Raw genomic sequence first — 13,167 nt, 5'->3', positions numbered from 1 at the left:
TGATATTTCCAACCTGCGTTGTGCCTGCCAAAACCCCCCACACAGGCCCAGCACTAGCTCTATGGCTATGCTTTGGCTGAGGACCTTAATTTCCCATACAGACCTTCCTGAGGCTTCTTTTTTCTCCTTACGAAGACTCTGATGCTGAAGAAAGGTCATCTCTCAGCCTCTCCTTTTGGAGTGAATTTTCCTTGGGGAAACCTTGCATGCATGCTAGGAACAGCAATTTCAGAGGGCAGAGAAAGATTTCTCCCAGAAAAGGCTTAGAACAGAACCACATTTCAGCCAAGGCATACCTCTCCTTTCTGTTGTTGCAGTTCTGTTGTAGATGATGCATTGCATGATGCTTGCACTGCTCTGCTTCTCCCTATTACCTCTCGCCCTGCTGCTAGGTCCGGGCCCCACAGGGTTATTTGGACACTTATCACCATTTATATGAAGATCCCTTTGCAGGATCCAGAGACATCGCTAGCTGTTACAAAAAAGCTGTTTGGATGCACCCATGGACAAGGTCAATTTATTTTGTTCCCCTGCTCAGCGGTGCCTAAAAAGATGGAAGAGAAGGCAATCTGTACAAAAAGTGAAAGATTTCTTACAGGTCTCCTCCAAAATGGATTTTGCAAACTATAGACCAAGGTTACAGGTTCCATTACTCTACTCTAGGGGAGAACAACCACAGATGCCCACGAATGGATGCTTCATCCGGACATCTTCATTGAAATCTGCCCTCAAGGGGCCTAGACTGTTTCATTAAGATGTGTTCTTGATTGGGTAATATGGTGTTTTATTAGCGGTTTTTAAATTGTGTTTTTATTGATTGTGATTAGCCCTGAAGAAGTGCTGTTGCCTGAAAGTGTTTGTTTTTCGTAAGGGTTTTTATGTGTTTAGGTGTGGTAGTTAGGTCTACGTTTTTTCTTTTGATATTTTGATTGTGGGACCGGCTTTCAGCATTTGTTAGCATAGTTTCTTTTTTGTGTATTTTTCAGATGTGTGACCTGACTTCTGGTTATTTATAGTAGATGTTTGACCCGACATCTGGTTATTTATAGTAGTAGTGTAGTAGTCTATGTACACTAGAACAAGACTGACTTATGCCACAGGAACCCTGGGATATCTTGAGAAATTTTCATTTTGTAAGCTGGTTGATTTTGAACAGCTTTACAGATTATACACTTGCGTATTTGTTCCAGAATTTTAATTTTTTTAATACTTCTTACACCACAAGAGATGGTCAGTGCCTAGGCTTTTCCAAACAACCACAAAAAAGCCCTGCAGAGGTAAGCAGGATAACAAAAAACGGTACTGCAACCTAGGAATCGAAGGAATGCTTTAATAGTAAAAATACAAATACATACATGAACCAAATGAAAAAAGGAATAAAAACACGTAACAGCAGCACCGCGCTTTAATAGTAAAATACAAATACGTACATGAGCCACATGAAAAAGGAATAAAACACGTAACCGGATCACCATGTTTTAACAGTAAAAATACAAATACATACATGAACCACATGAAAAAGGAATAAAACATGTAACAGGATCACCACATTTTTTTCTTCCTCCCTTAGGACTAGCTCAGATAAAACTCATCCACCCCTACTCTTTTTATATCATTTTTGCTTCAACAGTTAAACAATAAATTAAACAGTGAAACAATCTACCATTTAAAATAAAAGGAGCTGCTTAACTAACTTTTATACATAAAAAATTGAATAATTCAATTCCAAAACATTTGTTACAAATAACTTATTTTACACTGTAGATTTACGTATCTTTACAGTGTCTCTTAGTCACACCTAGTAGCTGTATTTTTAACTGCATGGCTGTTTGCTGTGTGATTTTCCATTTTTACTTTTATTGTTGTTTCTGTGTGTGCTGTAGGCTTCATTTTGTTTTCATGATCAGTTACTCTCTGTATTTTCTACACTTGCTGTTATTCATACATTCTCCTCTACATGCATCCATTTGTTGTGCAGCGTCAAATCACATTCTGTGAGATGTCACTCGGATTTGATCATTGTATGCCACACAAGTCTCTGCTGCAAGTGAGGCATACAAACCATGAAACTTGGTCCGTGGCTTGTTATCAAGTTCTTTTATATAATCATCTGTTTCTTATGCCCCTTGGTTTGTAGAAAAATACTTTAAATTCTGAAGATTTTCCTTGGACTCTCATTGCATTGAAAATTGCATTACTGTTAACTCGCTTCTGCTACTTAAGGCTGAAAGTGTCATACCCTTACAGATTCCTCTTCTGTGATTATGTAACTTCTCTGTCATTCAACTTGCAGTGAAATCATTGTGCTCAATGTGAAATAGGAGTAACTCAAAATCCCTTTAAGGGGCAGGCTTAAGAGTTTACCATATGTTAACCCAGGTGCAAATGGTTTAGAGCTGAACCATTTATCTATAGCTTCCTTAATAACAAAAATACAAATACTACTTTAATTTGTAATTCTCATAGGCAACTCATTCCACATGCTCCTCGTCTTGAATTGGACAAAACAAAAGATGGATAGGTTTTGGCAGCTCTATCAGAATACCTTTTTATCTCTTGTAAGAATAGAATGATTAAAAAAGTAAACTCCGAAGCTAAAGCTCAGATTTCTAAATCTGGAGCTTTCAGTTTTCAGCCAAGTTGTTGTACAATTTCAGATATGGTGGTGGTTGAACTTGTAGGCATTCAGAGTCAAAATGAAGATTTCAGTAAAGTACAAGGCTTCAATTTTTTTAAGGTGAAATGCAAAAAAATATAATTACTGTGTTTGAAAGTGAGTGAAATGTGTAAATTTAAGTGTTTACATGTAATACTGTACATTAAAGTTATTTAAATGTTTGTTACTGAAGTGAGAGCAAGTGAGAGTCTACATTATACTGACATGTAAATCACAATACTAGCCAAGTTTCTCTGACCTCATTGTAGAGCTTTATTATTTGAGTATAATAGCTCACCAGTGAAATTGCATAAGTCTCCATTTTCTGCTCTGTACTGAAGATTACATGATGAATATGTAACAATAAGGCAGTTTCAGGCATTATGAATTTGTTTTATATTAACGCCTTGTAATGTATGTAGTTACTATTTAAACTAGTCATAATTGAGAGAAAAGAGGGTTGAAATGCGTTCAGTTAGCATGTTACACGCAAATCCTCGTTAAAGTAATAGCATGCTAGGAATGTATACATGTATATGCGAGTGTATTACAAACTTTTATTGAACGTGTCCAGATACAAAAAAAATGAACATTCTAGTTATTTTTTCAGCTACCTTACTACTTTTTTTTCCCTTTTTTCAGATGCTGCTACAGAGCTGCATGTATCTAATTCAAGGGTCAAAGAACTTGAAATCGCCTATACTGCATTGAAATCAGAGGTACTATCTGTTTGAAGAAGAAATTCATTGAATATTGAAAGTGATAAGCTGGCATTTTGGTGTAACGTCTGTATTTTGTCTTTTCCACTGTGACACAGACGAATATTGAGCCTTGCCCTTGGATCACATTTCAGAGGGGTGACGGACGGACTAAAGTGTTGCAGTTTTTTTACCTTAAGTTTACATTTGTATTTTATGTACATTTTCCTGTATTTGATAGGCAGCTGCCCACAGGCCACGTTATTCTTCATTATAGTGTGTAGTTTTAAAGTAGATAAATTATCAGAAGTCTTGTTAGTCCCCTTTAATCATTTAGGCCAGTGATCAGAAGTGCAGTATTTATGATTTGGAGTATTTGAATAAATACTGATAAAGATACTACCAGACACTTTGAAGAATAGCCCATGTTACTGCCCCTTGCCTTATGTAATACCCCTGTATGTGAGCACATTTTAAGCAGTATGGAAAAAATGTCAACTTATTTCATAAGTTTTATAGATATTCCAAGGCCACGGAGCCATAAGACAGTTTACATCTTGCCAGTACTCACTCTCACTCTGACACACACTCTCTCACGCCACACCTCCTTTCTCCTGAAGGACCATAACAGTCAATCTTGGAGTAAATTTGTGGACACTCATTCAGTCATCTAGTTTGTTTAAAAGAAGATGAACTGTTGCACTGCTTAATGTGTAGGGGAAGTTTATTCCACACATTTGGGAGATACTGGGTTATGAACCTTGTCATGTCCACTTCATGCTACCCTTACATTGCACACATTGGCTCATACTGTGGTACATTATAGTAACAGCATTCATCATGCCAAACCAAAGTGGCACATGTCTTGGGGAAATTTGCAAATAGATATTCAAGATTATTTGCAAAGCACTTAGATGAGTCACATTAAAAGAAGTTGTTGTGGCGTTGTTTTCCTAACATATGTGCATTCCTGACGCAGATGATTTACAAGATTAACTTTGTCATTCAACTGTTTGCACGGCTGAACGAAATTTTGTTCCTCCAAGCTCAGACATTACACATAAAGTAAAAACCAATAAAAACAACAGCAGTATGAGCCAACAGTCAGTGCCAAAAACACAACTGTTATGACTAATGCACCAACTACATCAAGTTCCAGTCCAACAGCAGGCACAGAACATCAGCTGCCGCATCCTCTCATTCTGCTCAGCCCAGAAACCTTTCTCCAGTCCAGCTAGAAACCAAGAGGTACTCCATCTGCACATAAAAACCATACACCGATCCACTGATGAAACGTCCGCAGCCAACCACAGAGCTCCGAAAATCGTCCATATCTCCATCTCATCTCTGAATTCCCCAACAAGACATAATCCCATTTTGATTTTGAATTTCGCACTAGAAAACTCTGCTTCTGCCACTGCAACCAACACGCCGAATCTCAATGCAGGCCGAGTTTCAAAGGTAAGAAAAAAAAACAGAAAAACTACACATCGGGGCGCCATGGACATGGCCAGACAAACGACCTCAAAACTTGACAACACAAAAGTGCACGAAAAGAACATAAGTGCACAACTGGGGAGCTGGAGAGGCCGCTCCCATCATGGCGCCGGCATCTTAGACTTTTTTGACTGATTTATGTTTACTATTATTTATTAACTTCAACCTAATGTAGTCTTACACTGCAGTTCACTTTTCATGAAATTCTTTGCATATGCTTTATGTGCGAAATGGACAGACCTACAACTGTGACTTCATTTAATCATAGAATGTACAATGCAGCTGGACCATGTGGCCTTTTATGTCATTCCACTTCCTACCTTTAGACCTTATCTCCATGTTCAAGCAGCAGTAGGCTAGCCATACTGGAGGCTGAATTTATGAATACCCATCCAATTGTCCAATTCCTTCTTTAGCAAGATAGTGTGTCACGCTTCTTGATTAGGTAAGGAGTTTGTCCTGGAGAAGGGGTATTTACCATGTGCCAAATATGTCTGCCAACCATGATTTTGTTTATTTGCTGAACCATGTTCAGATTTCTGATTCTAGTGTTTTCTGGACTGTTTGATTTGTGGAGAAATATGATGTACTCCTGGATGCCTAATGGCCTCGAAGGTAATAGACATACTGCCCCTAAGGAGTCTGTAGGACACGTGAGTAGAGGGACAAAGCTTCCAGCCTCTCTTGATAGCTCATGCTGTTTAGTCCCATGACTTTCAGGGTCTCTCTAACTGCTTGATATGGTTAGTAAGATGCACCCAAAGGGGCATTGTATTATATGTCAGGCCTGATTTAGTGCAGACTATGGAGGGATAAGGACTTCTTTGGGTCTAGAGGAAATACCCTTTGTGATCAGCTGTGCAGAGAGAGTATATCCTGACCACAGTTACAACATGATCAAAGGAGAGGGAGTTACCTACCCACATTCCATGGTCTCTTGCAACTTTTGTTTGGAGTGCTATGGTTTCTACACCGTAAGCTGAGTGTAGGGTTTGTTAATTGCAACAGTGCTGCATTTTTTAGCATTTAGTTTTAGCTCATTTTCAGGTACCCAGTTATTACTATGTATAAGTTTAGTTTGTAGGTGCTGCTTATCAAAAGGGAATTTTAAGTATAGCACCTACTTTACAGTAGTCAGCCAGTTTGGGTAACCAGAGTTCCAGGTTTTTGATCTGGAGATTAGAGAAGTATATAGTAGACAACAGTGGTCCTAGCAAGGCACCCTGTGGTACCCCACTGGTTACATTTATGCTATGTAAGGATGTGCCTGTCACCCTCCATGTGGTTTCTCTCCCTTTGCTAGTTAGCCATCTACCTAACAATGTAGGGGTCAGTTTGAAGGGCATTTAGCTTGCTGATATTGGCCTCTGGTACAGTATCAAATTTCTTGGTGAGGTCAAAGTGCTGTATAGCTAGAATGATCAGTGTACTTAGCTTGTATTAGGACAGCATGACCACTGTCCATAGCTTGTGTTACCCTATCAAAGAAGTTTGCCAGGTTCATTAGACTGCTTTAACAAAACCAAAATTGCTGGGGTCAAGTGTTAATTTTTTTTTTATATTGTAATTTGTTAGGTCAGTTATGACCTATTCCATGGCATTACAGATGTGGCTCGTCAGGCTGAAGGGTCTTTAATTCTTGGAGTCTGCAGTGGAACTGCCTTGTGAAGAGACATCACGACTGCTGTGCACCAAACCTCTGGAACAATGTGATTGGATAAGCTCTGGTTGAATAGTGTGTAGAAGTGGGTCCACTAGTGAATGTTTAGTGCTGTTCATTGGGCAACCTAGTATGTTGGGTTCCACAGTGGATGTATTTTGTGTTTTGGAAAGAACTTTTCACAAGTGTCCTTTTGTGATGATGATGGGTTTGAGGTCCTTTTGTCACATATGGTTGAAATTTGCACTGAATTTGTTTGCCAGTATATTTGCTGTATCCACTAGATCAAAGTAGATAGTCATTTTGAATAAGTGCAGGGCAGTGCTGGGTATTTTTTCATGTCTTCTTTAAGTAAAGGAGTTGCCATTATCCTTTGTTTCTAATACCAGCCCAAGTTCATGGGAAGCTTGTTTTCCTGATGGTATTTTTAAATGCCTTGTTTTTTAGCTTTGCTGTATGTAATAGTACGTTTATTCCTGTTATTGTTTATGCATGTGGATCATCAGGCTGGTTTGCACTTTCTCTTCCTTTTTTGTTTAGTTTTGGTAAGGAGTGACAGATTTTCAGACTTTTCTAGGTGAACGTAAACTTTATTTGCTCAAATCCTAGCCATGTCAACATTTTTGTGGGTACAGCTATACTTCAGTTTAAAGACTGCATGTTCCTTTGTTGAAGGTTGTGCGTTAGGCCCGGCAAGCCAGCACGTAAAAATCTACTACCAATCATTAGTGGACCGGAGTTCCGCTGTGGCGACCCCTAACCGGGAAAAGCCGAAAGATACAAACAATTGTATTGTAGGAAGGTTGTACATCTGCAGTCTTTAAACTTAGTGATATTTTCATTTGCTGGTTTAGGATTTTGAAAGATAAGGTTTACAATTTGTGGTCAGATAATGACTGGGAGAGCGTATACCAGTGAGAGAGTATGTGCAGCTTCCATAGTTGTAAGGACCAGGTCAAGCACATTTTATCCTCTAGTGGCCTCTTTCTTTGACTGTTTGATCTAGGGAGTTTTGTTTATGAAACCAAGGAATTTTATTTTGGCATAGCCTGCATTGAGGTCTCCCAGATTATTGATGCATAGATAGTTTCCTAGGATGACTCTGTTTTTGCGTGTATGAAGTTCGTACAGTGTATTTAAGAAAAGGACATGGGAGCTATTGTGGGGGTCCTGTACCATGCTATGATCTGATAGTTTTGAGAGTGAGTTGAATTTCAAGTTCAGTTTGTGGGTCTCTGGGAATCTGTCTTGAAGTAACGTGGTCTTCAACAAATATGGATAGTCCATCACAGTTTGCATTGTGGGTCTAAATGCATGGTAGATGTAAAACCTCTGCATAGAAGAGGGGGGGGGGGGTTCTGCACTTTTAAAACCAGGTTTCAGCAGTACACTCATGAGTGTGCCTCAAATGCAGGAGGTCTTCACGGTCAGTCAGTTTGATATTTAGACTGCTAACATTGAGCTGTGTTGGTATTCCAGGTATAGCTGATTCCATCACATTGATATATTCCGTTTGTGCTGCATTATTAGTACATATTTCTTTGTGCTGCATTATTAGTACTTATTTCCTTGTGCTGCATTATTAGTACTTATTTCTTTGTGCTGCATTATTAGTACTTATTTCCTTGTGCTGCATTATTAGTACTTATTTCCTTGTGCTGCATTATTAGTACTTATTTCCTTGTGCTGCATTATTAGTACTTATTTCCTTGTGCTGCATTATTAGTACTTATTTCCTTGTGCTGCATTATTAGTACTTATTTCCTTGTGCTGCATTATTAGTACTTATTTCTTTGTGCTGCATTATTAGTACTTATTTCCTTGTGCTGCATTATTAGTACTTATTTCCTTGTGCTGCATTATTAGTACTTATTTCCTTGTGCTGCATTATTAGTACTTATTTCCTTGTGCTGCATTATTAGTACTTATTTCCTTGTGCTGCATTATTAGTACTTATTTCCTTGTGCTGCATTATTAGTACTTATTTCTTTGTGCTGCATTATTAGTACTTATTTCCTTGTGCTGCATTATTAGTACTTATTTCCTTGTGCTGCATTATTAGTACTTATTTCTTTGTGCTGCATTATTAGTACTTATTTCTTTGTGCTGCATTATTAGTACTTATTTCTTTGTGCTGCATTATTAGTACTTATTTCTTTGTGCTGCATTATTAGTACTTATTTCCTTGTGCTGCATTATTAGTACTTATTTCTTTGTGCTGCATTATTAGTACATATTTCTTTGCCGCATCAGTAAGCAATGTGTAAATGTCTGTCATTTAAGATATTAAAGGTAGCTTTTGATCTTATGAATTTGATTTTACTCTGTTACAGATGGAGGAAGTGGCATTGAACAAGAAGCAAAGGAACGTCGGGATAGTGTGGAGGAAGAGAAGAGGATTTTGGTGGTTGGAGACTATCACAAAGTAGATTGGGAGTCTAGGCAAGTGGGAAAAGAGAAACCACAATTCATTGAAACTGATGTCAAGGCTTAGAGGAAGTTAACCATGATAAGTGGTGACCGAAGTGTTCAGCAAGGAGGAGGAACATGCACTTGTTGTGGTGCATGCAGATATCACTCATCTGTTGGAGAGTAAGGTGGCGGAGATGCTGGGAGAAAGGGTTGATGGGAGCATTCTGAGAAGTGTTACCTGTACCAGCAGCTACAATGTAGAAGGGAAGAATTAGACTGTGGCCTGAATGGCCGCAGTAGTGGACAAAGGCTTACAACTGGTAGGAGATTTTTTAATTAATTTAACTAGGTAAACCCACTGTGTATAGAAGTGTCCTTTTTCAGGGGCAGCCTGGGAGTAATGTCTGCTTAAATAGCTTGCAGTAGGTGAATGGAGAAGGACAGAATTAAACCATGTACCCTGGTCTACAGGAGCTAGCACCTTAACTGCTCACAGCTTTAATCCTCTTCGCCAGACATCTGGCAGATCGCTGTAGTAAATAGAAGGCGAAGACAAAAAGTAGCTTGGGGTAGTGGTTAGTCATAATCTTCAGTGCAAGGAGTCTAGGTAAAAAGATGGGGAGTTGCAGTCCACACTAAAGGAGGGGGAGGTTGCAAGGTTGCACATTGCTAGTACCGCAGAAATATGAGCTTGTGATAAGTGGAGATGGGAGATAGAGGTGCCAGGTATAGGATGCCCAGGAATGGCAAAGAGGGAGCGAGAGTGAAGAAACAGTTTCTATAAGAGAGAGCATCAGATATGAGATTAGCGAAGGGGAAGTACACCAAACCTTGAGTGGGACAAGGACCAGAAGTTAGATCAAGTATCCTGGTAGTTATGGTAGTGTAAGGAGGGCCTTTTTGATACAGTAGATCATTCCCCCAGGCACAGCAAGAGAGGAGGAGGCTGGAATGAGACACTGGAGTAGAGAGTAAAGGATTTGAATAGGGTAAGAGGGTAATCCCTTATGGAAATGCTCGCTTGTACCAGGAGCAGATTGGAAGATTCCGAGCTTCAGGGTTGAGAAGGGAGCAGGAGTTGAGTGAGATCTTGTACTAATGAGTGGTTTGGTTTGTGCAAGTCTGCCTCTGAAAAGGTTGAATTGTGTATGTGTTGTTAATATGTACAGAAAGTGTCCTGGATGTCCAGGTTATGATAGTAGTAGCCAACCGGTATCATGCCACTGTGTGACTCTGAGAAGACGAATAAGGACAAAGGTATTTGCTTTGAGATTTTACAAGAGTGGATTATGATGTGCTGGGAGACATGGTCAAGGATGAGTTGAGAAACTCTCTGAGCAAATCAAGGGAATAAACAGGTTATCTGAATGGGTCTGAGCTATTAAACAGGTATGTGACAGAGACAAAAAGGAGAAAGGACTACAATATGGATATGAGGCGGCTGGTATGTAGAGTAAACCAAAGCTGTAGCCTACATGAGTAAGAGGGGAGGATGGTGAGAATATGAAGGAGGCACAATGCACAGAGTTTAGCAATAAAGCATCAGACTAAATTTGAAAAGGAGTTAGCAGAAGGGATCAAAAAGTGAAGCAAGAGTATTTTTATGCACATAGTAAATGGAAGGAAAGAAAAGATGGAAGTGGACCGCTTAAACAAAGATGGGAGGGACAGCACAGAAGAGGGGGGAAAACGGCAGATGTAATGGAAAAATACCTAGCTTCTGTCTTTACAAAGAAAACTAGTGAGGTACTGCTATGCTGGGAAGCAATTCGGGCAGAATGAGATCACTGGATAGTTGCAAGTGAGTTGGTTGCTCTTGGAGTGAATAAGGCACCAAGGACATGATGGTTTGCCTTCCAGAGTCCTCAGAAGTCTGGCCAGTGTAAGACCACTGACCAAGATCCTCATCAGATCATTGTTTAATGCAGAAGTGCCAGAGGATTGGAAGGCAGCTAATGCAGGACATTTGTACAAGGGGAGATAAAAATCTGGAAAACAGAGGGGAAAGTCATGGAGAGAGAGAAACCTGAAGGTAAGGCTGGCAGCATTTCTAGAGGACCACCATGTTTAGGAGGGCAAACTGACATGGGTTCATGGCTAGAGAGAGCTGCCAGCCAAACCTGACCTAATACGGGGTTGCACGTGACTTTGACTGGAAAGTGCTAATAGACTTGATCAGGGCCTCCGACTTTGTTCTATACAGGAAGCTGATAGGAAAGCTTCAGGGTTGAGGGACAGTACCAAGGCTGAGGGCTTTGGTAGCTCCATCACTGAACGGTGGAACACACAGGTTTGTGGTGAGAGAGAACTCGGTGTTTGGGGTTAGTGAAGTGTCAAGTGAAGTATTGCAGGGGTTTGTCTTCTGCCCAGCATTCTTCAGTGTGTTTGTCCTAGCCATGTCTGGCAGAGCAGAGAACAGGATCAGCCTCTACTGATGGTACAAATATAGGTGCAGTGGTGGTGATTTTGGGGGGGGGGGGTGACTGGTGAGGGATTTGGAAGGTTTGAATGAGTGGACAAAAAATTGGCAGTTTAATTTAGCCAGCAGCAGCCTGTGAAGTCTCATCTGGGAAGGTGTCACTAACGGAGCGGAAAAAAAGGATTTGGGATATGATGTCCACCCAAGACTGAACGAGAAGTGGTAGTCACAAACAGAATACTAGGATTTATCCTTGAGGACAAGATGGATTCCAAAGCAAGTTGGGGTCATGCTCCCTCTGTATTGGGCCTTGGTCAAACCATACATTGAGTAATCTGTGCTTTTCAGGAGGCCATATAAGGAAGGAATGTCTGGCATATGAACGGAATCCTGAAGGCTACCCAAAATGTCTGTGGGATAGTGGGGAAGGAATATGACAAAATTCTTGAAGAAATAGAGCTCTTCTCACCAGAGACCAGAACAGACGAATGAACATGATTTTGGTGTGCAGAATCATTTCATGGAAATGTGAAGGGGTGATTCTTATACAGAAATGACATGAGTCAAATACAGCTGATTAGAGGATCTGGGGAGCAGTCGGCCTCTACGAAGTACTTTTTTACAGAGAGGGTTGTGGACCTATGGAGTGGGTTGAATGGAAGGGATGATTAATAAGGGTACCACAGAGGCATTCAGGATGGTATGGGACCAGTGGAAACAGTTAATGGAATGTGGGGATGGAGAGGAGGCAGGCAGTTAAGTACCCTTAAAGGGCTGACTGGGTGGGGAGTTTCTTGGTACAGTGCAAAATCTGATCTAATGTAAAATGACCTTTTCTAGACCAGTTTTCTAATTTCCTGGATTTAAACATTTATGGTCCTCTTCTCATCCTTAACTGACTTCATGTTTAGTTTTGCTCATAGATCTTCCATTCCAAGTTCTAATGTTGTATAGTCCTTTGCAGTATCAAACTTTCCTTTAATTTCAGCACCTCTTCAAGTAGATATAATTTTGGCTTTAATCCATCCTTATCATAAACTTGAGCAGTACTAGAGTAGCATTCTGCACACCTTCCAGTATCATTTCAGCATGTCTCTGGTTGCTTTTGCCTGCGGGGTTTTCTTTGCAGAAATACTGGAGCAGCTTGGCACTGCCAGTGCTTCTCCAGTGTATCTCCGTGATCAGTCATATAGGCTTCTAATGTTTGTCTATACATACATACGTATATATATATATCTATATATATATATATATATCTATATATATGTACACAAGTTACCTGTCTTGTTCAGAGACTAATGGATGAAGTATTAAAGCCCCACTCGTGATGTGATGCAAGATACTTGGATATAGTCATTCTTTCACAGAACCGTGAGCCTCACTTAACAAACATGCGAGCTATGTTAGAACATGTAAGACAGATGGGCTTGACTGCGAGTTTGGAAAAGAGTAATTTTGACATGATGGTAGATTTTTAGTTGTCTTTTTTTGTTACCAAGATGCTTTCTGATGTAGAAGGTAAATACAAGTGTGAGGCTGAACCCTTGGGGCCAGGGGTAGATGTTGACTGACTCAGCTGGCGACTGCCTCTACTGTTTTTGACCTTTGGCAGTAAGAATTTGTGATTACCTTAAATGCTGCATTGATTTTAATATTGACACTGTTGACACTATTGGTGGGCGGCTGCAGTGGTGTAGGAGTTACTGTTGTCGCCTCAAAGCAAGAGGTTCTCCAGTTCGATTCTCAGCTGGGGTGCCTTCTGTGCAGAGTCTGCATGTCCTCACTACAGTCGCTTGGATTTCCTCTGGGTGTTCTGGTTTTCTCC

General features: G+C 40.1%; 1 protein-coding gene across 1 annotated transcript in view; it reads left to right on the top strand.

The window, feature by feature from the left end:
- TRIP11 (thyroid hormone receptor interactor 11) overlaps positions 1-13,167 on the top strand; it is a 1,664,886-nt gene that overhangs the window by 80,838 nt on the left and 1,570,881 nt on the right. The window contains exon 2 of the mRNA XM_044073627.1: positions 3,299-3,375. Within this exon, the coding sequence (XP_043929562.1) occupies positions 3,299-3,375 (77 nt within the window). The remainder of the gene's footprint in view (positions 1-3,298; positions 3,376-13,167) is intronic.

Source organism: Protopterus annectens, chromosome 6.part0 (assembly GCF_019279795.1).
Source record: "Protopterus annectens isolate FY-2018-M chromosome 6.part0, PAN1.0, whole genome shotgun sequence".
Classification (NCBI taxonomy): domain Eukaryota; kingdom Metazoa; phylum Chordata; order Ceratodontiformes; family Protopteridae; genus Protopterus; species Protopterus annectens.
The sequence above is the reverse complement of the archived record's forward strand: the minus strand, read 5'-3'. Positions and strand labels throughout refer to the sequence as shown.